Raw genomic sequence first — 25,320 nt, 5'->3', positions numbered from 1 at the left:
GTTGTTCTGCAGATAGTTGTGATTTTGGTGTGCTCCCGAGAGGAGAGGAGCTCTGGGTCTTTTTACTCTGCCATCTTGGCTGCTCTCCCCCCTGCTCTTGATTTTGTATAATTCTGATAACAAGCCAGAAATTCTGTGGGGATTTTGTTCTCCAAGTTACAGATGTAGAAACTGAGGCTTAGAGATGAAATTATTGTCCCCAGGTCATTCAGCCAGTAGGTGGCAGGGGTGGGCTTCAAACCTGAGCTTAACTCCAAGTTGTTCCCTTTTTGCAAAAACTGGCATAGTAGCAGCATTGCTTGAACTTGGTGTCACTGGGTTTCTTACACACGTGTATGTGCGTTGGAGGGTGGGGCAAAGGGATACAGGAGAGAGGGGAACATGGCTTGAGAGAATTCTGTGAAGTACAGCTGTGTAGTGCCCATGGGGTGGGGGTGGGGGGAGGCGGCAGCAGCTTAGCCTTCGTCTGTCCACCTGTTGAGCTCATCCTTAGTGAGTTCCCTACTCAGAGAAAGACACAATGCTGGGCACTGCACATCTAAGGTCCTACCCTCAGATGTTTTTCTTAAACACAAATCACAACCGTGCTTGTTCCCTGCTTTAAACCTCTCACTCCTTTCACTAGTCCGTATCTGGACACCCTGTGTCTCCAAGATAAATTCTAGGAGCCTGGCTTACAAAGCCTTTCTTGATCTGGCTCCAGCTGACCTCACCAGATTCTTCCTTCCTTGGGCCTCCCACTCTGACCCCATTCTCTGGCCCACTGGTTCTTAGCTAGAGGTGATTTTGTCCCTCAGCAGAAGTCGGGAGACATTTTTGGTTGTCCCAACTAGAGGGGGCGCTGTTGGCATCTAGAGGGAGAGGCCAAGGCTGCTGCTAAACATCCAGGAGCACACAGGACAGCCCCCAGCACAATGACTTACCCAACGCCAAATGACAGCAGTGCAGAGGTCAAGAAATTCTGCTCTCATCATACTGACTTCGGGTACTTCCTTGGATGTGCTGGGTTGTTTCAGGTCCGTCTGCCTGGAGTGCCTTTCCCCTCTGGCATACTTGAGGAACCTGATTCATCTTTCAAAATTCAAGTAGCACCTCTCCTTGGAGGCTTTTCAGTCCCTGTCCCCAGCCCTCCATTAAAAATGACAATTTGCTCTTTGGGGCTGTAGGCACTTCTGTTGGAGCATCTGTAACGTTCAGCACACTCTTGTCTGAAACAGATCTGTTCTCCCACACTGGACCATCCACACCCTCAGGCAAGGACCTTGACATTCACGCCCGTAGCCCCAGTGCTCCTTAGCCCAGAAGGGAAGGTACTCAACCTGCACATACGAGGGAATGAGCAGATGGAAAACTTAGCATCATGGATCTCCTGGGCCATCAGAGGGCTAGGATTGGGTCTTACTCCTGTCTGTACGGGAACCCATCCATAGCAGGCGCTCAGTGAGTTTGTGTTGAGGATAGGTGTGGAAGGGGAGAAAGATGACACACTACACTTCAAGGTGAGCCAGGAAGTGCTCGGGCTCAAGGTCAGCACCGTGGGACAGAGACCTCCAACCCTAACAAACACCAGTGAAGGCTTCCTGAAAGAGGCTGGGGCTGTTCCGGACCTCAGCAGGCAGGATTCAGCTTTGTGACAGGGACTAGGAGAAAAATACATTCCACGGTGAGGGAAAGGCAGGAGCACAGGCTAGAGCGTGGAATGCTGAGGATTCAGAAGGGTCTTGGCTGCTCAGGCTTTTGAACGCTCATCTGTGGTAGTTGTGGGACTGAGTTCTTAGCGGGTAACAGGATGAAACAGTGCTTTGGGAAGGTTCCTCTGGGGATGGGGTGGAGAACACCTGGAGGGGACTGACTGGAAAGGAAGGGTGAGGGACCAAGTAGGAGACCCACCATGGGAATTAGACGAGAGATGAGGCCAGAGCTAGAGCCGCCGCAGGGAGGATGAAGGGCCATAGCTAAGGGGGAGGCTGGTCGGGAGGGAGTTGTGTGGCCGGTACCTCTCCCTGAGGTAGGGCATACCTGAGATGTGTTGCGGTGGAAATGCTGATTTGGGTGCCTGAGGGCCTTCCTCGGGGTGGCGGGGAGAGCGAGGTGCTGTTTGATCAGACAGTTGCCTCTGAGGCTGAGAAGGGAAAGGCTTCGAAGACGCCTCTGCTCAGATGCTGGGAGGCCCCGCAGCCCTGAGAACCTGAGACACCATTGCAGACAAGGGTAGCTTGAGGGCAGCGGGAAGGGAGTCCGTTACTCCTTCCCTGCTGTCACTCCAGCCAGATTCCTGGGAAAGGAAATACAATATGTGTTTCTGTATGGAAGCAGGCCAGGAGGGGGCTTCCTACCACTTCGCTCAGAACATTCAGAATTATTTTTCCAGCAAAGCTTTTATGACTCACAGCCCTTCCCCTTTGGTTTAAGAACCCCCAGCTGTCACCAGGGATGGCGTGAGTCATCGAGTCTGTGCTGGCATCTCATCGCCCTCCCCACAAAAGTGGTCTACAGTCCACGTATAAAAGTACAAAAGGTATAAAAGCACAATGAAGAGCACAGCACAGTTGAAAACATGTGGGCCACCTCCTGGACATCTGTTCCACAGCCCCGCTTTGTCCCGTCAGCACCCATGTTGGAGATGTCCTGTAGCCCAGCCTGGGCTCCGCGGGTGGCCATGGGCCAGCTCCCCATCGAAGCAGACTCAGGCCCTCACACGTGCCTCTCCGGGCTGCCAGCGATAAGACCGTCATCACCAGTCCTCAGAGTTGGGAGCGGCCAGGCGGGAGTCGGTCAGCAGCTGGTCCTGGCTGAGCATAGTCTGAAAGGACACGGCCGAAGGCACTGTTCAACAGCGTTTTGGTCAAGGCTGCCCTGCGGCCACGATGTGGGAAGCAGCAGGGCACTGGGTGTGGCCCTGACTCCAGCACCCTGTAAGTTCATGGTGTCCCAGGGACCCCACGTGTTGGGTCAGAATAGACAACACTATCAACAATAAATTGCTCCTACCTTTAGAAGTTAAGTTGCTATTTCAAGGCCACCAAAGGCCTATAGAAGTGATAAGGGCAAGGCTGGGTAGATTCATTTCAGTGTGTGAGCCAAGAAAAAAACAAATTGAAAACAGTGATCTTGTTTGGATTCGGGGAGACACCCCCCCCCCCCACGCCCACCTCCTTGACCGTCTTGCCCTTGGATACAGCCTTCATTACCTGCCTCAGTAAATCAGCAAAGGCCTCAACGGGCTGGATGCTCTGGCCGCTGGGCTCAGTGCTGGGGCCGTCTAGGAACTGTGAGGCCCTGCAAGGTACAGGGCCTCAACAATGTAAATCTTTTTTGTGACTGGCCTTTTACTGCCAGCTCCGGGCTGCCTAGCAGCCTTGCAAGGAGGATATTAGGGAAGCCAGGGACCGGAGAGACAGTGACTTGCCCGAGGTCCCAGACGGGGACCAGGTCAGCCTCCCTCCAGAGTGGCTCCTCTGCCCTGGTCCAGGCTGCTTCATATGGTATGGCTTGTCCCCACTGGACATGCCAGGATGTGCTCACGTGCCTGTGGTGTCCATGAAGCCAGAGGCGTGATAGGAAATATGTGTCTCATGGATGCAGAGGGCAGAGCAGTGGCCACCAAGCCAGGGGCGAGGCCTGGGCTTTGGGCTGACGAGGCAGGTGACCCAGAGCTGCTGAGCATCTTGGTTTCCTCACCAGCCTTGGGCCTGGGAAGAGGGCCTAAGACCTAGCACACCTTAGCTGGTTTCAGCTCAAGGCTGGCAGCAGGCCAACAGAGAAGGCCTCTGGGCTGCTTTCCGTCTTGGCTGGTTCAGGCCCCAGCCCCAGGCCCCAGCCCCATCTGCTCTCTGCCAGCAGAGGCCCTGCTGCCACAGGCTCTGGAGTAGGCACGGGGGCTGCCCCAGCACCACCCCAAACTCCCGGGGCCTCCCCAGCGCCTGTCCTACTGTGGAGAGAGGGTTAGAGTCCTACCGTGAGGCGGTGAATGTCTTGGGAGAGAAGCCCTATCTGCGTCAGGGTGCCTTCCGAAGGTGCCATCTGTAAAATGGGCAGCAGCCTGGTCAGCACACGTGGACTGAACTCGTGGTTCGCAGAGGTGGCATGCAAGTCCTAGCCTGCTCAGGCGTGCTCCCCAGGTGAGCAGGCAAGGAGTGGGCCAGGCCCTGAGGAGTGACGGGTGGAGCATATGCTGCTTCCGTCCCTGGGGAAAGGCAGAGCCTCCAGTGTCCCACACCATCACACACACACTCTCCTTCGTCCCCACCCCGGCGCCAGCACTAAGGGGACACAGGAGCAGGGCACAGACGGGCCCTGTCAGAGCAGCCCTTTAGCACAGGTTCAGAGCTCCAGCTATTTCCAGGAGCAGAGAGTGGCAGGGATGAAGGCCTTCAGGATGCTGAACACACTGAAAATTTCCGGCACCAGCAGGACCCCAGACACTGATGCCCCAGTATAGGCATAGCTAGGCATCCTCAGGGAGCTGCCAGGGCGTCCTCACTCCTAGGAACCTCCCTCCTCTCCTTCTCAGGCAAGTGCTGGCCCGCTCCTTCTTCCCTAAACCTATTTGGACATTGTAGATTTGCCCTTTGAGGGCATCGAGCATAATCATTTTATAGGTGGGAAAACGGGGGCCCACAAAGTGATACAGGCCTTGCTTGAGGCTGCACAGAGAACTAGTGACATAACAATTCCATGCAGGGTTTGAAAGCAGGCACATGCGGAGATTCTCCCACCAGGACACGATAAGAAACAAGGGACAAAGCCCGCCCTGACTGTGGCTTGAAACTGCAGTGCCCGGGTATCAGCCCCGGGGAGCACCTGTCATTCAGTGGTCCCAGCCCTGGGATCAAACAGCAGCCTTGCCAGCTGGCAAGCCTGTGCCCTTATCTCTTGCTGGCTGGACTTCAGGGGAGGCTGGGAGGCCATGGCCTGAGACTGCTGGTAGTTTAAGCAGCAAATCTTCACATCGCCTCCATCTGGGACAGAATCAGAGTGTTCAGACTGGGGTCATGAGGCCCTGCCCCATCCACCAGACAGTTAAGATGCTGCCGTCGTGCTTCTGCAGACGAGGCCCGGGGACCCAGCAGAGCCAAAAGCTGCGCTGGGACTAACTGGGATCTCACGAGCAGGAGCCCAGACTGGCAGGTGTGTCCCTCCCCCTGTCCTTGGCCAGGCCAGGCCCGTCTGGAAGACCCATTACCAGTTAGTCAGCCTCTAAATCAGGAGGACAGGTCTGTTTCAGCTCCACCAACAGAGCAGCCCCCACGGGGTTACAGGCCCAGCACGGTCAGTCACAGCAGAGCTGGCACAACACATGAAAGAACAGAGGGCCTTTCCAGCAAGGCCGCCTGGTCTCCCCACGCCCCCTTCACTAGGTGGCCCATCGCGCTGGAATGGAAACCAACTTCGGGGTCTGCACAACAGATGTGACCTCCAGTAAGGATGTGAGACACAAAGTGCCTCTCAGCTTCACACCGGGCAGTGGAGCCTGAAGCAAGGCCACAGACCTCCAAAGGATGGGGGTCCCTCCTTGCTCCAGCCCCCTCACCCAGGACACCCACAAATCCTGACCCAGCTCAGCGGCGAGCGGCGTTGGCTCTCGAACTGCACGATGAGCAGCACTCCATCTCTAGATGCGCCCAACTCACTTCCCTGGACAAAATTAAAGATATGCTGTGCAGTTTGCTTTCTACATAAATATGGGTTTTATTACCAGAAAGAAGCGACTGCCTCTGAAGGAAGGCACAACAGTTCCATTGTCACTGGGGCAGAAGTTCCTGCTGCTGTCCCTTCAGCCTCAGCCAAAACTGTGGTCACAGGCCTAAGGCACTTGGGATTGCCCTCAATGGGGGCACAGCCGAGGGGCCTGAGAGCTGAGCCTCTCGGGATTGTCCGTGGTCTCTGGACCTGTGTCCAAGCTCAGGTATTGCCACTGGTGCTGAAGGTAGACATTCAGACTTACTGAAAATGTACAAGCATCTTTAAGTGTCTTTCCTCCTGAGTCCCCAAGGCTGGCCCATTAGCAAAGATGCAGCTCCATACCCGGCCACCCTCAGGATTTGGAGAAAGACTGGCCCACGGGTACACAATGGCTGGAATGTTCTCTGCAAGTCATGCACATAGACAGGGGGTGAGGTGCAGTTACATGGTGACACACACGGAGTTACTGTGAGCTCTCAGGATGCACAGACAGTACAGGTGACAAAGGCATCAGCTAATCTGTCCCACCTGGTCCAGCCCATCCAGTTCAGGGGCATCGAGGGGGCTGAGGCCCTGGTAGCCAATACAGACCCTGTGACTGTCACCGACACTGTTGCTGGGCTCCATTGGGCAAATGTAGTCTGTCGATTCATCGAACTTCTTTTTTCTTATGTTTCCAAAATGTGAAAATCCCAGTTTCCTTGGCTAAAACACAGCAGATGCAAGATTATGAGAAAGAGATTATCAAGCTAGTGTGCAGCTACTACTGACAATACATTTTAGAACAGGCCGACGAGGAAAGGAATAAGGCAAACTGCTTCTAGAAAAACTCTTAACAAAATAGAGCCCCTGTAAGCAATTGTCCTTCTGGGGAAAAGCCAACAGATAAATCATCGTGAGCAAGCAGAGCTGCTCCTCCAAGACTCCGTGCCTGAAACTCTAGCCCTGCTGTCCCACTAGTGACGTTCACATTCCCCGGGGGGACTGGGGATTCCCAGAGGGTGCCGCAGTTTGTACAGAGGCTGAGCTCAGAGGACTTGGCGTCACACGTGGAGCACTCCCTGCCTTCTGTTCACAGCACCTTGGGAAGCCACACGGACAGCCCTAGGTGGCCCTTCCTCCCTGCTCCAGCTTTGTCCTGAGTTGGCAGGACAGCTCAGGCAGGTGGAACGGGCTTTGTGGGATTCAGAGCCCCAGTGAGCGGCGCTGGTGCTTGGATGACCTCGGGACCTCTGGATGGCTGTGTGCTGGCCACCTGCACAGCACAAGGTGACCACGGCTGGCTACCCACAGGGACACTCCTTACGTTGGCAAGACAGCTTAGACCAGGACCCCACATGGCATGTGGAATGCAGATGGGTCTGACCAAAGGGAACCCACATTCGGGAACTTGTCTGCTTTGCACAGCGAGTCAAGGCAGCATTGGGAGAGAGGACCTGATGCTGCCTGTATGTCATTTCTGTGTAAAGAAACCTGCACACCCTTGGACTCAAGAGTGGCCGGGAACTGGGCTAACAGAGTAACAGAAAATCAAACCGAAGGTAGAAACCAAGGCAGAAGCCAAGAGAGCCTCCTTGTCCAGGCAGCCCACTTAGGTTTGGCTCCAGGTGCTGGGTCAGCTGCTACACAACTCAAGGGCTAGAAGGCAGGCCCCTGTGGCCACCCCAGAAAGGGCCTGGGAACTCACCCGGACTTTGGCTGTGGTGGTCAGTGGCGTGTAAGCAGGTGAAGTCATTTTCTCTCGCTTCTCCTGCTCAGCCTCAGGGCCAATCAAGGCATTGAATTTGGTGGTCAGATGGCGTCTGAGGAGTGTCTTTTGTGGTGGGATATTGAGAAGCATGGCCAGGGTGTCCCCAGTGAAGCGTGGCTCCAGGATCTAAGAAGAAACCACAGACAAGCCACCCAGTGGCGACCACCGGTGGCTCTAGGTGATGACACTGAGAAACAGGCCCCCAGGAGCCCGGGCGGCCCCAGGGCAGGGGCTGACGCTCATCCACTTGTCCTGTGTCCCCCTCCCCTCTGTCTCCCTGACATAGGGCCCGGCTCTGTGACCAACCAGCAGAGAGCTGTGCCCTCTTAGATAAGGCTGTCTCCCAGGGTCTACTCTGGAGGACATCTGAGCCACCCCTTCCTCCTTTCCCTGCTGGCTTTGCCACTTGACAGATGAGTGCTGATGCAGATCGTATCATGACAAGCAGGAGGGTACATTTTGGTGGCCTCCCCCTCCCTCCCAAGCCCTATGTCCCTCCAGCAGCAGGTGGAGCTTCCTGGTTAACAGGCAGTTCTCACACAGCCCCTTTTTCCCGGACTCCTCTGGGTCTGTGGCTCAGGAAGTCTTTCCAGAAGCCATCTTGTTTGCATGAAATCTAGTAATTCTCAGCCACAAATGATCAAATTCTACTTTGAGACTTCAATTTATGCAAGGGGTTCAGATGAAGTGTCAACATTTCTTACTGGGATGCCTGTCTAGCCCTTAAGACAGCAGTGTCTGAATACCCCAGGTGTCACCGAGGCAGGCGGACCAGCCCAAAGAGCCACTCACGATGAGACCTCCATGGACGCCACTCCCACGAAGGTTGGGCGCATATTCCGCCAGGTCCACGGACCGCAACCATTCCATCACCCTGTGGTTGGACCACTGCACAACTTCTGACGGAGAAAGGTTACTCTGTAAGAGGGAGAAGGAGAGTGGAGAAGTTAGGCCTACAGGTCCTACCAGGGTCCTCTGTGGAGCCAGTCCCTGTGAGTAAGCCGGCCCCGAATGCCTTGCCAAAGACGATCCTTAACGCCTACAGACCAAGGCCTCCAGGCCAGCTGCCTGAGAGCCCTCCCAGTTTCCAAGAAATAAAGCTCTCACTGAACTTGCATGATCTTCTACACTGAGATATCTGATTCCAGAATCCCGTTACTCCCTGACTCTGGTTACTTTGGGACTAACACATGAAAGCATGGAGTTATTCATTCAGTGATTCAACACAACTTTAAAGAGGACTATCAGTTACGCGCTGAGTGTTTTATAGAATCAAGATCTCACTGGTGTGGCCGAATGTTTTGGGAGAACACACGTTTAAGATACTTATACCTAAGTACCCTCAAGTGGCACCTGGGTCTTCAAAATGCCCAGCACTGTGCCTACCATATAGAAGGTTCAAAACGTGTTTGTGCAACAGGGAGAAGAGAGGGTACGGAGAGGAGAGATACGAATTTTTAATCCCCCGGAAAGCTGAGTTACTCTTACAGCAGGGTTAGTCTTAGCTCCCATGAACATGGGAGACGGGGCGTGACTGACAATTCTGTAGCTTTGGGGCCCACCCAGAACTCCGAGCTTCCTGGAACATTAGCAGGGAATTCTCCAGGATTTGGGTTGCTGTGTTTACCTCCACGATTTCTTCTCTAGCAAAACCTGATCGTGGATTCCCTGTGCGCCTGGGGCTGGAGGTCAGTTAATTTTCTACCAGCGAGTAGGGGGATCTATTCTGAAATGTCCGGTTCCTTACGGCATCCTCTTCTTCTCTCCTCTGCCTGCTTCGACACCGTCTTTCCATTTGGTCTTGCCCTTCCCTCTCCTTTGCTCCATTTCCTCATCTCCTTTAATCATTATGATGGCTTTGAAAGACTTGCTGCTACTGCCCTCCAGCCCATAGCATATGTCTCCCAAAAGGAGGGGGGAGTTGGAGGGCTAGTGGCTGCTGTGGGACACAGAGCTCAGGCCACAGGCGTGTTGGGGCACCAGGAAGCCCTAGTAAAGGGAAGAATCCGCAGCACCGTGGTCCAAAATGCAGCCACTTTATGACTATGTCATTCTGGTTTTCTCACACCCGATCTTATAGGTGTCCCAGCTCAGGGCTACCTGGACAGGTATAGTGTCCTGCCCTCACCTCATTAGCTGGCCGCCGGTGCAGGCAGTGAGGGTTGAACTTGTTGACATGCAGCACGTGAATGGCACATTTGATGCTGAGATGATGTAGTTGGCTGGTGACTTTTAGGAAAAGTAGATCATTCTGGAAAAGTAAAGTTTTGGTTGATGAATCAGAGCTTCCAAAGTGACAAACACCCCCCGAGGCTCCTTCCCAGACCATACACAGACAAGTGGTCTACTACACATCAGGAATGCATGTGGACACGGCAACAGCTTTCCTTGGCGCAATGGTTCATACTCTGCTAATTGGGACCTCTTATGTGACAAACGACACAGTTTTAGATCTGAAGGATATGAGGGAGGTGTGGAATCAAGTTTAAATACCGCCATGGGGACACCTGAGTTGAGCTGGGTGTTCACAGGGACAAGTGAAACACTGGAGGAAGGATCCTCACCACAGTTAGGTACTGCAGCATTCGCCCGTCGACTCTGGATTCATGAAACTGGTCTTTGTACTGGGGTAAGCCAATATCATCAAGCCAACCTACAGAAACGGGGAAGTGAAATTTGTGAAAATGGGAGACTGTGGATGCCAAAAGAAAAAAGAAAAGAAAAGGCAGCAGCAAATTATCATTTTGAGTTCCAGCTGTATTTCCCCTAAAGTTTAGTAATCCGTCTGCCTGTCCCAAGGACACAGCTGTCTTTGAGGCACACATTCCCAGGGAGCTGCCAGAAACATAACACACGTATGCCTGTCCTTACGTGTCACCCAAATGTGGTCTAGTAGTGCAGACTTCTCCTCCTGCTTGGTGTTGATGGCTTTCACTGCTAAAACCAGCTTTTTCCTATGAAGAGGGTGCTTAATTCCCAGCTCCTGAAAGTGAAAGATGAAGACAGATGTGAAATCTCGGCGGGCAGCCTGGCTCTCAGAGGATGCTGTGTCTCGGTGGGGATACTCCACCTGGTGGAGCATGCAAGCGGACCTCTGCCCGGCGCCCTGGGGTCAACCTGAAGTGACACAGAGAATCTCGCCCTCCTTTGTCCACTCTCCTGTGTGTGGGCGTGGGTGGGCAATGGAGGAATGGGGGGGGGGCCTCACTTCCCCATGTGCTGGTTTGGGGAGAAATGGGAGCCTCCTATAGCCCAGGGCTCAGCCCTTACCTTTTCCATGTCCTGAGGGGTAGCTGTCAGTAAAGTGTGGCCAGAAGTCACCCACTGCCTGGCAAAGATCACGTACTGAGCCAGGCCAAAGTCCTCCAGCCATGCACACACACGCTCTGTGCTCCACTGGGCGAAGGGGGCGTTGGCATCACTGGGAAGCAGGAAACAGCATGACCCAGTTATCAGGAGAGCCTGGGCTCCAGCTGAACATAATAGCGCCTCACAAAAAGGGACTAGGTTTAAACAGAAACCCCCGTCATGGGATCCAGTTGAACAAAATTCCACTACAATGCACTCATTGGGGGTAGACGCTAGAGTTTCCCGGGATAACCCCTGGTCTGAATCTCAAGTCTGCAGCTGCTGGGAGCTTGGGGCAGTTATATGCTCCTCAGGAAGCTGTGCTCACATGTGCACATGCACGCGAGCCAAAGCCCAGAGTCGCAGCCCCGTTTGGAGAAAGATCCACACCTGAATCATGTTTTACACAGGGCTTAATATCGTTTTCAGGAAAATGCTTAGAAAACTAGGAAAAGGGTGTCTAACAAAAAAAAAAAAACACAAAAAACCTTTCTCCAATCAACAACAGTTAATGCCTTATTTACTAATGAAACACTAGGGGCATTCACAGTAAAGTTAATAAAAGACAGTATTTTTTTTTTTATCACATTAGTAACACTAGTCTGAGAGTTGCAGCAAATATAAGAAGAGACAAAAATAAAAAATATAGCTATTAGAAAGGTAGAAATAAAAGAAAGCCATTCTTTTCAAATGATATGATTGCCCACCTAGAAAACCCAAGAGAACTCAGTGAGGTGGCTAGTTATAAAATACACACACTCCTAATATTTATGACATACACAAGTCAATAATTTTCTATATACCATCAATGCACAGATACTAACATTTTTGTTCAAATAATGCACTCACAGCAACCAAAATTATAAAATGTCTAGGAGCTGTCTTTATAAGGAATGTGTGGCCGGTCAGAATGGCCATCATCAAAAAATCTAGAAACAATAAATGCTGGAGAGGGTGTGGAGGAAAGGGAACACTCTTGCACTGTTGGTGGGAATGTAAATTGATACAGCCACTATGGAGAACAGTATGGAGGTTCCTTAAAAAACTACAAATAGAACTACCATACGACCCAGCAATCCCACTACTGGGCATATACCCTGAGAAAACCATAGTTCAAAAAGAGTCATGTACCAAAATGTTCATTGCAGCTCTATTTACAATAGCCAGGACATGGAAGCAACCTAAATGTCCATTGACAGATGAATGGATAAAGAAGATGTGGCACATATATACAATGGAATATTACTCAGCCATAAAAAGAAATGAAATGGAGGTATTTGTAATGAGGTGGATGGAGTTAGAGTCAGTCATACAGAGTGAAGTAAGTCAGAAAGAGAAAAACAAATACAGTATGCTAACACATATATACGGAATCTAAGAAAAAAAAAAAAAAAAGCCATGAAGAACCTAGTGGCAAGACGGGAATAAAGACACAGACCTACTAGAGAATGGACTTGAGGATATGGGGAGGGGGTGGGGTGAGATGTGACAGGGTAAGAGTGTCATGGACATATATACACTACCAAATGTAAAATAGATAGCTAGTGGGAAGCAGCCACATAGCACAGGGAGATCAGCTTGGTGCTTTGTGACCACCTAGAGGGGTGGGATGGGGAGGGTGGGAGGGAGGGAGATGCAAGAGGGAAGAGATATGGGAACATATTGTATGTGTATAACTGATTCACTTTGTTATAAAGCAGAAGCTAACACACCATTGTAAGGCAATTATACTTCAATAAAGATGTTAAAAAAAAAAAAGAAAAAAAAGGAATGTGTGGGTCCTGTGTAACTGTATGTGGGGATGGGGGGAGGTGGTAACTATGACATGCAACTGAGCAGCATAAAAAAATCCATGAATAAATGAAGAGCTAGATCACGTTCCTAGACAGGAAGCCTGGGTATTACAAAGCCATCAGTTCTTAAAGACATCAATTTTTCATTTAAAGTGTAAAGGTTTTCAAAATCCCAGTTGAGTCTTGGGGGCGGGGGGGGCATGGAGGTTGACAAAGCAACTTTATATTCATTTTTTAAAGGAGGATTCATGGAATATAGAAGACTACCTATTCTAAAAGATTCCTTCCAAGAAAGTATTCCTAAAATGCTGGTGAAAAAAAAATGTTTTTTTAATGCCTAGATGAGGCATCAAAAATTTTCTTAAAGTGAGGGTGTTCCTTAAAGGGCCAGGATGACCATAAAGCACCATTCTAGAACAAGCGCTGGAGACGATGTGTACCTTAGAGCAGGTGCTGGTCACTCAGCCTGCAGCCTGGGTTTTAATGAATCATGAATAGGTGCAGATCCAGGTTTCGTGAGAACTGGAACTTACAAAATTTGGGGGGCCCGCTAAGAAAAGTACACAGTTTGAATATGGAATTAGGAACAAAATGAGTATTTAGAATAAGAAAACAAATCACAAAAAATTATAAATCTGATCAAACTGAAAAAGATCATGAAATCCAGAAAAATAATATTTTTATTAATTAGATATACCTCCTAGATCTACCTCTATAGTACTTTACCTTCATGTTTGGGGTGCATATTCTTTGCTTCATCATATGTCAACAACTCTATAACATAGCTGTCCCTCTGTATCTGCCAAGGGATTAGTTCCAGGATCCCCATAGACTCCAAAATCCAGGGATGCTCAAGTCCCTTATATAAAATGGCATAGTTTACTCAGCCCTCTGTATTTGTGGGTTCCGCATCCACGGATTCAACCGGTGGAAATCCGATCTGCAGTTGTTTGAATCAGTGGATGGGGTGGGGCTGTATTTTCTCTGAGAAGCTTTCCGTCCTTCTAGCATGACTGACCAATATTTTTTGTTATTTTGATAGTTTTTTTAAGTTTTAGCTTCACAATTTATAAATGGTATTGTCAAATACATTTTTAGAATCATCAAATTTAGGAAAACCTCTATCAAGTGTCTTTTAGATGCGAGCTGTAAAATTCCAAAGTGTTCAAGTTTTTTAGTGCTAATCTTAAATAGTCTTTGAATTGATAACATTTACTTAATGTCCTCGTGGCTGTTGCATATTAGGCAACATCACCTTGGTCGATGTCAGTATATCATGTAAAATCAGCAAGAAATTTTCATCTTTTGCCAATGTGTTCATATAATTCACTTTATATGAACAACACTCTAGGAACCTATTTACTATTTTTGTTTGGAATTTATCTGTTCCTCTTAGTGAATTATTGCTTTTGGTTTGATCTGGGATTTTTTTTTTTCTTATTATCAGAATAGTTTCTCAATTTCAATGCTCATTTTATCACTTATTTCATATTCTATTAGTTTTCAATTTCATTTATTTTCTGGTTTCTGGGAATTGGGAAGAAACAAATATTCTATGTATCAGAGGGATATTTTAGTTCTGAAGGGAAATAAGTGTTTTTGAGACTGTAATTTGAAAGCCTCCGTCCTGTAGAGCTTTTCAAAACACCCTAGAGCTCTGATGCTCCTCTACCCTCGATCGTCTTCCCATTTCCCCCTCTGTGAGTGGCCTCTGCCCTCCTAAGCCTGTGCTGCTCCCACAGTAGCAGACCCAGCTTCCCTACCCTCCTGGGGTTCTGTCAGTGCCAGGGTCTCCCATACTCTTGTCCAGGGCCACAGCTGAACATGCTATTAAGTAATTTAGAGATGGCAGAGAAAATACCTTTCATATACAGCCAAACCACTTGTTTTATTGACATGTTCCAAAACATCCTTCCAAATTGCAGTTAAAATGATGTGAGATTTATCAAATAGGCCATTCCCATGGTAGACGGAGCACACAGGGTACACTTATAATTGTATGTATATATTTCATTAGTAAGTGCACTTCTGAAAAGAGAGGACTTCTGTTTTGACTAAGCATCTGAGAGAACCAAATCTGCTGAGGATTTGGCAAATCTGATGATTGGAAAGAATTTCCATAGACTGGCTTCTGGTTTTGCATATTTCAAATGTTCTTTCTTTTTCCACTACCCCATACTTCTAAAACCAAATGCCAGAGGACAAGTTCATTTTGGTACAAGATCTCTGACTTTGCATCTTTGTATCAGAATGCTGGGCACACTGGCACATTGGAAGCCATTTTTATAGTAGGACAGCTAATTAACTAAACCTAAGTAAACCAAACATGAAGTGACTGCAAACCACATAAACATAATCCCACGAAACCCAAACTAAATGGATCCCCAACTCAACTTCCCCAGAGCCAGATCCCAAAAATGCCCATGGGTATTCCAGCATCATCTGATATTAGGCAAAGTGTAGACCAAGGGAAAGTTGGAGTAAAGAGTCAGCAGTCTTAAAACTGTTTGTTTAAAATATCTTACTTATGAAAAAATTTCAAAACACACGGCCTTGTCAATACATTGGTTGGACCCTCTCTGGACTGTGGAAGGGGTCTAGGCAAGTAACTGACCTTGAAGCTTAAGCTTCCTTACATTCATGATAAACCTGACACTGACAGTGAATATGGGAGAAAGGCAGTAAAATGGGGCATGAAGCAGGGAAGCAGTCTGATCAGAGACCCCTCATAAGCTAGAGTCCCTAACGGCAATACATTCTGTAGACCAACTCAGAAGACCCCTACACAAGGATGGGATCCGGCCATGTGGCTTTAAAGACTTAAACATTACACTCTGCTTTTTCTTGGGGGAAAAAAAACCTCTCTCACCACAAACCAAAATAAATCCCCAAATAGATAACTTTTAAAGTTTTTAAAAACCACTTTTTTAAACTCATAGTTTAAAACCAGTTTTTTAAACAATCAGCAAAAAATTTAAAAAACAAAATAATGAAAGAAATCGCAAAGGAAAAGTTGATGAACTTCATTATACACAAACCTAAAAATTTCATATATCAAAGTAAAATTCTGCAACAAACCTAAAAAATAATTTGTTACAACTTTTAGATGTAGCTTAGTATCTTAATATATAGAGAACAGATAGAAATCTATAAGAAAGATATTAAATAACTAAAAGATATTAATAACTAAAATGGGCAAAAATGCACACAGTTCACAAAAGAAGAAATAAGATAACAAACATGTAAACTAAATTAACAATAAAAATGTAATTTTTGGAGGTCTACAAAACTAGAACTTTAAACAAAGAAAAGCTGCAATAACTTAATGCTGACAAGGTTGTTGGTGCAACAAGCACACACTGTACAGCAGTGCCGACTGGAATGTAAATCAGCAAAATGGGAAAAAAATAAAAAAAATTATTCTTCTGATAACCTGAGAGAGTTACTATGAAATGTCATTATCAAATGACAATTAAAAACAACTGTTTCACTGGAAAAAAAAGGATTGGGGCTGGAGACTTTCAGTAACAACGAACTTTTCCTATAGGAATGTTGGTGACAAAATTTTTTTAAGGTTATACCTAAATATCTACAAACTATAAATACCAGAGGACATTAGCATATAATTATATCACATTTCTGTTTAAGAGTAATAAAAGCCTTTCTTTCCCACTAGCAAACTCATTTTTGTTACCGTAAGCAGAGTGGTGATAAACATACAGTCTCATCAGGCCTTCATTCTCATTCTCCTTGTCATCCATTGCTACCCTTTACAAAGCACAAAGACATCCAAACAAAGCAACCCTGTGGCTGAACTGCAGTTTTGCCTTTGGCAGAGAAGGTTCCCTACACTGGTTGCCCCATACCAAAGGGACTTGTAAGACGGTGGATGAGCCCTAAGGAAAAATACCTGCGGGTCTTAGAAAAGTTTTACACCCTGACCAGTGATTCCCCCTTCAAGAATCATTCCTAAAGAAAAGTCAGAAGTGGAACAAAAATTCATCATTCAAGCTCTGGTGGCTTTATTTTTTCATCTCAGAACCATCAGAAACACTCACGTCTAAGGTCAGAAGATCGCCAAGTAGATGAGAATTCTCTTTTCATGGACTCTAGGGATATGCTTCCTTTGGCTCATTTTCTAATGTCTCTGAATTGGTCTCTGCCTTCTCAGACCATATGCGTAGATTCTCTAGCCTCTAAAGAAGCTAACGTTTACTGAGCATTTTTTGTGACTAGAAGCATGAACACCACTCCACGATCCTGGGGGAGCAGAACCAGGTTTCTCTGTAAGGCACCTGGAGGATGGAGCTGGGATGCCCACCAAAGGTCCAGGGTGTGTACAGGGGAGCGCCTGGCCAAGCCTAGGAACCTGAGGGGGGCTGAGGGGGGAAGCAGGGTGCATCTGTGTGTGCTCCCTTCTGTGGCGGGGGTCAGGTCTGTGAACAATCTGCTGCACCAGGGAAACATTCTTCCCCCTTCATTGGGATCTAGACTGTATGGTTTCTAGAATGCACATGTGAGTTGTGCACATCTTACTCAGTAATCACCTGCACTTGGCACTGGTGTATGGCAATCTTAGGGGGATGAAATTTAAGAGGGTTAAATCTTACTTTTCACTGTTTGGTTAGATTTAAAATGTCACAGTCCAATCCTGAGGGAGGCCCCCAGAAGCCTGACCTTGGCTGAGTAACTCAGACTTTAGGAGATATTCCGCTGGAGACAGTGTATTGTGGGGATCATCTGATGGGAGCAGAGGGTGCAGAAAAGGGTTTCCCTAAGACACAGGAGTAAAGATTCACCTGGGCAAGTCGGAAGAGAGACACTCTTCTCAGAGCTGGGAGATCTGAGGAAGGGGGGTAAAGCTGGTGACTAGAGGGGGTCCACCAGGGCGATCTCTGGGAAAGTTTCATTACTTATGCCTTTTCATTAGGGCGTGATGGGAACAGTCATGCAAAACTTCCCATTTTGATCCCTTTACAACTCCCTCCAGTTAACCCTTTAGGAAGGTGTGGTACAGTGTGTCATGAGGGATAAGGGCAGACTGGCACCCCAGCACCCTTCTGTAGAGGTCTGTGTGGAAGGAGGGGACCGCCCCAGAGGCAGGTGCTGCTCTCTCCCCAGTCTCCCAGGGGAAGGTGACCCTTGAATGGCAGACAGCTGATACCAGTGTTAGATGTGCAGGAGCTCACATAACCTCATAAGAACTTTCACAAACACTTGTTTTTGACACCCACCCCCGCCACTTCAGAGATCAGGAAACTGAGGTGTAGAGAAGTTACAGAACCTGGTTTAGGGCTCACTGCTAGGAAGTGGTTAAGCAGAGATTCCAACCCAGGTCTCTGACTCCAGCATCTGTGCTCTGAATGGCTGCAGTGGAGCCTCTCAACCTATCACGCCAAGGCCCTGCCCAGAGTGGACTGCAGATGTGCAGGGCTGCTGGGGTCCTCAGGGGGGCCGGAGCGCCACCTCCCGCCCCAGCACCTCTGGCTATAGGCAGCCTCTGCCTTTACCTTGGTGCACCTATAAATAAGCGTGAGCAATGTCCACACATGTCAAAGGGGAAAGGTCGAGAAGCTCTGCACTAGGGGCTCCTGCCTTCCATCTCTGGAGGCTCTCGGGCATCCAGCCCCGGTTCCCACTCCAGCCTAGCCAGGATTTTACACAGTTCCTTGTAGATGTAGTGGAGGGAGCCTTACCTTTTCTGACCCTTGGGGTCTCTGGTCCTAGAGAGTCTTGGCCCTGCAGTTGCCCGGAGTCCACCTCGTCGAAACTCGGCCACCCCCGGGGCATCGGTGTTGAAATTTCCTGACTGAGTCCTTCGGATTCTGTGTGGAGAGGAGTCCGTGGAGACGTCAGAGGGCAGGCTGAAAGCCTGTAGTCAGTGCACGCCTCCCACACAGGGCCTCACGAGCCATACGCGGGGCTCTGGATGTGCCCCGGGGCTCCGGGGCACTGGGATGGAACCCCTGCCTCCCAGTGCTTCCCCAGAGGTCCAGCATCAAGACCTGTGACAGCTTCTTGGCCAGACCCAGCCTCAATTCTAACCCTGGCTCTGGGATTGGGCCCCTCTCCCCAGGGGTCAAAGTGCAGGTTGCTGCCTGAGAGGAGGCCCCAGTTTCCGCCTCATTTCGCAGACTCGGTCAGCAGGGCCAGAAAGGACTCATCTTTCTGTCCTCAAAGATTTCTTAAGACACAGACTGAGTCCTGCAGAGGAAGAAACTGGTCTCATCCATGTATCTCTCCAAAGCACATGTGGTATAAGCTGCAGAGGATGTGCTCAGGGTCTGTGGGATGGATCGATGCCTAAAATGAATGACACGTAAGGCAACCGGCTATATTTAATGGGCTCCTTTCATAGTTCTCCTTCTCTGGGCCCTAAAAAGTGATTCAAAGTCTTCTCTCTACACATAACCACTCTGTACTTACTGCTGTTCCAGCATCTAATTATACAGGGGGTTATGGAGACGTTTTGCCCACTCAGGAACAATATTAATTCCAAGCAATATAATTATGATCATCACCAACTTACTTTCCCCAGAATTTCTTGATGCCTTTGGGGCTCCGTTTACCATCTGGTGTCACGGGAGACTGGGGGCTGGACTCGGTGCCCGATGACATGGATGAGAGGTCATTGACCACAGCAGTGTCGTCCCAACCACTTTCTGTGTCTCCTGAGATTGAAAGAATGGAATGATATGTGAATGACAAGAAGGAACATGACCTCTGCAAACCTTCTCCCTGAGCCTGGGCCATCCCTTCAGTGGGAGTCAGGAAGTCTGCCCAGCTCTGCCTTCAGGACAGAACTTTACAGCAAGATCTCAGAGACCAGCAGGGGCTCAGGCACACTCCAGGTTTTCTCTCTGGGGAGTTAGTGAGCTTAAGGTTTCAAATCTGGGTGAGCAAATGTCTTCAAATTCTAAGAGTTTTGGGGTCCCAAACTTGCAGGGTAACTCCAGCAAGGAGCCTCCTCTCTTTTCCCCCAGGGAGATGCGGGAATACAAGCAGGAGGGGGACCCGTCTGAATGTTCGGGAAAGGGAGGGTGTCACCGGAGGGAAATAAGGGAGTCTCACTCCCCACCTCACCTGGAAGGGTACAGTACCTAGCACGGGGGCACTGACACTCCGGCCACGATCTCCAGCCAACCAAGAAGCAGAGAAGCCACACGAAGAAGCAAGAGAGGCCAAAGTCCAGCCCAACAGAGTTATAGGGAAGCAAAGAAATAAACAAGAGTCATCAAGCAAGAGGGAAAAACTCAAACAGAAAGAAAACTAATCCCACGAGGAAGGGTGGGGGTGAATGGTGACTGAGCCTGACCTACAGGGTCACGGTGGTGAGAGGCAGCCCTATGTGAAGGGACCAAATGCTCCTGGTGTCACTTCCTGGCCAGTGAGGCATCCACATGCAGGGAGGGGCGAGGGGCAGTGGGGACTGAATACACCGGGCCACCCACCGCTCTTGTGTGGGTGCCAGAGCTCACTTAGATCAGACGAGAATGGTCCGAAGCTGCAGGAAGTCCACAGTCTGAGTGTCGCTAGGACATACTCATTCAAGGGCTTATCTGGAGCTCCTGCAGCCAAAGGCAGGACTGGCCAAGGGCAGAAGCCAACCCGTGGGCTGGGCTCGGGGAACAGCCAGGGGTGAGAAGTCAAGGGTAGGGACAGCTCTGTCGGGACCAGAATGTTCCACTCTGGGCCCCACTGATCTGCTGCTGCTATTGGGGAAATACAGCCTACTGTGCAAAGACCTCCATTTCAGATCCTAAGCACCAAAAGGATACCTGCGGACTGATATCCTTGCCCAGTGGCCACTGATTCCATTTCTCTAAGGAAATGCTCTCCCTTGGAAGAGCACATAATATCATCCTATTGGTAATAGGGAGGCTGCAGAGAGGACGGCAGAGACAGGAAAGAGAAGATCAGGAGGACAAAGGAGGAGGGGGGAGGGCCAGGGAGGGTGGAGTGAGGTGTCTAAGAGGGAGGGAAAGAGGAATGACGGGAAGGGCAGGAGCAGGTGGAGAGAGGAGGGAGAGAGGAGGCGGGGCAATGGGGGTAGAGTAATTGCAGGTGGAAAGAAGGTGGGTACACATCCTGGTTCTCTGGGGCTCTGAAGTGTTTCTGGAAGGAAACCTTGTGCCCAGACAGACAGCAATCACCTCTGGATGTGGGACCACCCTGAGGTAGGACTTGTCCCATCCACCCATGCCCACCCCCCTTCTCCAATTGTGGGCTATGGTGGGGGGCGCAGGGACCTCGTGCAACAGTGGAAATGCCAAGGCCGAGGCTCCAGAGGCTGCCAGCCTGGGGCCTGGACACTCACTCAGCCTCAGCAGGCCGCTCCCTGCAGGGTCATGCGGGGAGGCAGTGGGAGAAGATCTGGCAGCCTCTCCGTTGGGCGTGGCTCCTGAAAGCTTCCCAGGTAACGTGGGGTACTTGTGCTCCACCAGGAAAGGGCCGTCCTATTGGAAGGAGAGGGAGAGAGAGCCTCAAACCCAGTTAGGAAATCTTTGGATGCAGAAACAACTCCCCGTTCTCTGAGAGCCATTTTTAAACTTAGGCCGACTCAAAGACCCCTCAGAAAGATTATTTATTCCAGGCCAGGAAATGGGATCAGAGCTCTGAGAAAGAGAGAAACTTGCCCAAAGCCACACAGTGAGATGGGGACAGAGTCGAGCCCAAATCCAGGGCTGACTGCAACCGAGTCCAAGCAGAAAGGGAAGCCTTTGCCATTTGGCCTCGCGCTCAGAAGCTCAAGGAATCAACAGCTGTGAACTACCCTTCAAGCTCTTTGAATACACAGACCAGCATTCCAATATAAAGCTATACCTATTGCTTTATTGTATTTTTAGAATATATAATATTATCTATTACTTATATTTATATATCACGATAATAGTTATTTTGAAAAATATCAGGTTAAGGTGAAGCAAGACGGTAAGCACACACTCGGGGGGAGGTGTGAGCAGAAGCGGGCCAGAGGGCTACATGCCAGCACGGAGTCCCCCAGGAACTGAGGACCACAGTCTGCATGAGGTTCAGCCCCAGGGCAGTGGGCCCTGTGCTCGGACTGCAGCCATAGAAAGGGTCCCAAAGAAACAAGTTGATTTAAAGGGGAAGAAGAATGGCACTTGTTTGGTCAAGAAGGATTTAATGGGCCCTACATATCCACAAACCTGAGGGAAACACAGTGGAATGCATTTGAGTGAAAAGCAAAGAGAAATTAAAGCAACGTTACCAAGGTAATCAACTGTGGATCACTTAACTGGACCCAGAAGAAAAGTAGAAAAGACAAAACCGATTTCAAAACTGACAAGTCAGAAAAGTAATGGGAGACTTCAGTGACAGTAACATCTTTTGTTTTGTTTTGGTTTTTTTAAATAAATTTATTTATTTTTTTGGCTGTGTTGGGTCTTCGTTGTTGTGCGCAGGCTTTCTCTAGTTGCCGCAAGCGAGGGCTACTCTTTGTTGCGGTGCGCGGGCTTCTCATTGTGGTGGCCTCTCTTTGTTGCGGAGCACAGGCTCCAGACGCGCAGGCTCAGTAGTTGTGGCGCCCGGGCTTAGTTGCTCCGCGCCATGTGGGATCTTCCCGGACCAGGGCTCTAACCCGTGTCCCCTGCATTGGCAGGCGGATTCTTAACCACTGCGCCACCAGGGAAGTCCCCAGCGGCGACATCTTTTGAAGTTTCATTTAGTTAAAAGCCAAGTGCCCAATAAATTTCTGAATTCAGTTTGCTTATAAAGGCATGTCCTAGAAATTGTTTGAAATCCAATTCAGTCATTGAACATTGAATACTAATCCTCTATAAATCAGCTCAGAAAGGAGAGATATGAGAATAGCGGGCTAAATTTTCAAGGGATTCTGAAGGAACTGGCTGGTGAAGTGGAAATAATTGGAATCTTAAGAGATGGAGACCACACAATTTTTAAATTCATGATGGCCCACGAGGTACAGGCTGAACCTGATCAGACCTGTGGTCAAGACCAACAGTTTCCAAATACTAGCCCATGCAAGGGCTGCTTCATAATCACCTGGGACACTTGTAAATATAAATTCCCAGGTCCCAACTGCACCCATGAATCAGCCCCTCTGGGAGGGCACCCCGGGAGCCTGTGTTTTTAAAATGAATCTCAGATTACTCTGATGCACAGTCAGACCCGGGAACCACTGACGGTGGGGAAGGCAGCATTCAAAAAGTTTCGGGCTTCCCTGGTGGCGCAGTGGTTGAGAATCTGCCTGCTAATGCAGGGGACACGGGTTCGAGCCCTGGTCTGGGAAGATCCCACATGCCGCGGAGCAACTAGGCCCGTGAGCCACAACTACTGAGCCTGCGCGCCTGGAGCCTGTGCTCCACAACGGGAGAGGCCGCGATAGTGAGAGGCCCGCGCACCGCGATGAAGAGTGGCCCCCGCTCGCCGCAACTGGAGAAAGCCCTCGCACAGAAACGAAGACCCAACACAGCCAAAAATAAATAAAAAAAAAAAAAAAAAAAAAAAAGTTTCGAGAACTGAAGGGCATGCCTCCCAACTCCATATTATACAGGAGACGTGGGAGTGGGGAGGGCTCAGAAACAGATCTCCTGTTGCACCATCACACATGCCTCCCTAAGACAGGGCAGAGACAACCAAGGTCTCCCATGTGGGCTGCCTTGGGAGGTCGCTGAGGAACTGAGATATAAAGAGGGCAGAGCCTCCTGTAAGATGGGCTTCAAAGGTGGCCCAGACCTGTGAGAAAGACGCCGAAAGGAACCCAGGGCAACGGAAAGGGCTCTCTCTCAGCTCTGTTCAGCCAAGAAGAGAAGGTAGGAAGGAAGGACTCACTGCTGGAGAAAGGGATGCAACATCAGAACACAACACAGAGGAAACAGAAATGCTTGAAGTCGGTTCTGTGCCTGCAGCCTCTGAGAAGAATAACCCCGGTTACAGGGGTGGGGGATGGAAACCTCAGGCAAGGAGCAGCAGATGGCTGGTGACCCAGCTGCCCTAAAGCAGCACAGAGGTAGCACACCTGAGCGGAAAGACCCCGGGCTGTGAGTCAGACCGACTCGGGCCAAACCCTCTCTCTTTAGGCCCTCAGAACCTCAGTTTTATTGTTTCTAAATAAAGAATAAGAATTCCTGCCTCTGGCCTAGCACACGAGGACAGAACTAAACAGAGGCAGAGAGAATTATCCCTTGCCCAGGGTCTGGAGTGACAGCAGTAACCACAGCATCAGTCCCTGGAGCGAGGTATGCACGGGGCAGACCCCATCTACAATATCAGGCTCAAGTGTGGTCCAGGGCACGGCATAGAGCACACACTGAGGACCAAGTGCTCATCCTAAGGTGACCGAATAGGAACTTTAAGGGCTTGTGACCTGTGCACATGAGAAGATGATAACTCAGAGAGGGACCGAGGGACTCCAATTCTAGAGCTGTCAGGAGCAGGGGAGACTGGCTCATTCCACGGACTCCACAGGGAGAGCCGATCAGCGGATGCTCATTCTAGGGAAGTCCAGAGATGGATCTAACAGACAGAGCTGGAAAAGAACACAGGGGGTGTCTTACAATGTCAGGAGCTCTCAGTCACAGAAAGCAAGGGCCAGACACCCATGTGAGGAGACGCTACAGAAGGATCCTTGCACCTGAGGCTGCGTGTGCTCCTGGGTTTTTTGTTTGTTTGTTTTAATTATTTATTTATCTTTGGCTGCGTTGGATCTTTATTGCTGCGTGCAGGCTTTGTCTAGTTGCAGCGAGCAGGGGCTACTCTTCGTTGCAGTGAATGGGCTTCTCATTGCAGTGGCTTCTCTTGTGGAGCATGGGCTCTAGGCGCGTGAGCCTCAGCAGTCGTGGCACGTGGGCTCAGCAGTTGAGGCTCATGGGCTCTAGAGTGCAGGCTCAGTAGTTGTGGCGCACGGACTTAGCTGCTCCGCGGCATGTGGGATCTTCCCAGACCAGGGCTCGAACCCCTGTCCCCTCCATTGGCAGGCGGATTCTTAACCACTGTGCCACCAGGGAAGTGCTCCTGGGTTTTTTTAATCATGACTTATCAGCGCAGAAAGGACGAGAGCTGTCATATTCCTCTACTTGTGTGCTGTGATCATAATATCCCCCCTTCCCAGAGATCAGATCTACTTTGCCTTGTCAAAGAGGAATTATCAGAGCCTATAAGATGGAGGAGATAATAAGAAATCCTATCCCACAGATAACAGAGATGAAAGCATAGGATCCAGCTGGGTGCACATAAAAAGAAAACAGGAGAGGAAGTTTCGTCTTTCCTGTCACCCTTCTACCCCTTGCAGTTAACATATCTTAAGGTTACCAAAGCTGTAACTTGCTAAGTGAAAAGACTCTGGCAAACAGCACAACCTCATATAGACGAAAGGGACATGCGGTTAATGTACCTTGGGTTCTACCACTGGGGAGAGCTGGTTCCCACCGACGCACTATGGGACGTCAAGGAGGATTTCAGTTATGTGGAGAAAAAGAGAACTGCGTTAGTCACAACAGCAACTCAGGGCCACCTGTCTGCCTGAACCTGCAAGGCTCACCCCTCCCTCCCCATCTTTATGTCAGATCATCACCATCCGTGGAGGAAACACAGGTCACTGTCCGACCTCATGGACAGATGTCCCGGGCAGCTGCCAGCAATCTGATCGGGGGAGCGAGAGGCACGTGACTATGGGAGCAAAGCCACTGCCAGCTCCATCCTTCCTGGTTCTCTACTGTATCACCAGGGAGTCTGGCATACTGCTGGACATCAAGGGATCTA

At 49.6% G+C, this 25,320-nt stretch overlaps 1 protein-coding gene across 37 annotated transcripts in view; it reads right to left on the bottom strand.

Moving 5' to 3' along the window:
* Nucleotides 1-923: 923 nt before the first annotated feature.
* The window catches only part of PPFIBP2 (PPFIA binding protein 2), a 155,987-nt gene continuing 131,590 nt past the window's right edge, over nucleotides 924-25,320 (bottom strand). For 16 of the 37 annotated variants that reach the window (XM_082476294.1, XM_082476298.1, XM_082476303.1 and 13 more), the window contains 14 exons: nucleotides 24,953-24,994; nucleotides 20,894-21,032; nucleotides 19,677-19,709; nucleotides 19,106-19,247; nucleotides 18,273-18,401; nucleotides 10,706-10,856; nucleotides 10,307-10,418; nucleotides 10,000-10,088; nucleotides 9,564-9,686; nucleotides 8,228-8,353; nucleotides 7,373-7,561; nucleotides 6,214-6,390; nucleotides 3,958-4,023; nucleotides 924-2,803 (listed from right to left, as the gene is read on the bottom strand). In XM_082476294.1, coding sequence (XP_082332420.1) covers nucleotides 2,735-2,803; nucleotides 3,958-4,023; nucleotides 6,214-6,390; nucleotides 7,373-7,561; nucleotides 8,228-8,353; nucleotides 9,564-9,686; nucleotides 10,000-10,088; nucleotides 10,307-10,418; nucleotides 10,706-10,856; nucleotides 18,273-18,401; nucleotides 19,106-19,247; nucleotides 19,677-19,709; nucleotides 20,894-21,032; nucleotides 24,953-24,994 — 1,587 coding nt within the window. In that variant the 3' untranslated portion in view covers nucleotides 924-2,734. The other 21 variants (XM_082476321.1, XM_082476304.1, XM_082476314.1 and 18 more) reach the window with 17 other exon arrangements.

This window comes from Balaenoptera physalus (genome assembly GCF_965194825.1).
Source record: "Balaenoptera physalus genome assembly, chromosome: 10".
Classification (NCBI taxonomy): domain Eukaryota; kingdom Metazoa; phylum Chordata; class Mammalia; order Artiodactyla; family Balaenopteridae; genus Balaenoptera; species Balaenoptera physalus.
The sequence above is the reverse complement of the archived record's forward strand: the minus strand, read 5'-3'. Positions and strand labels throughout refer to the sequence as shown.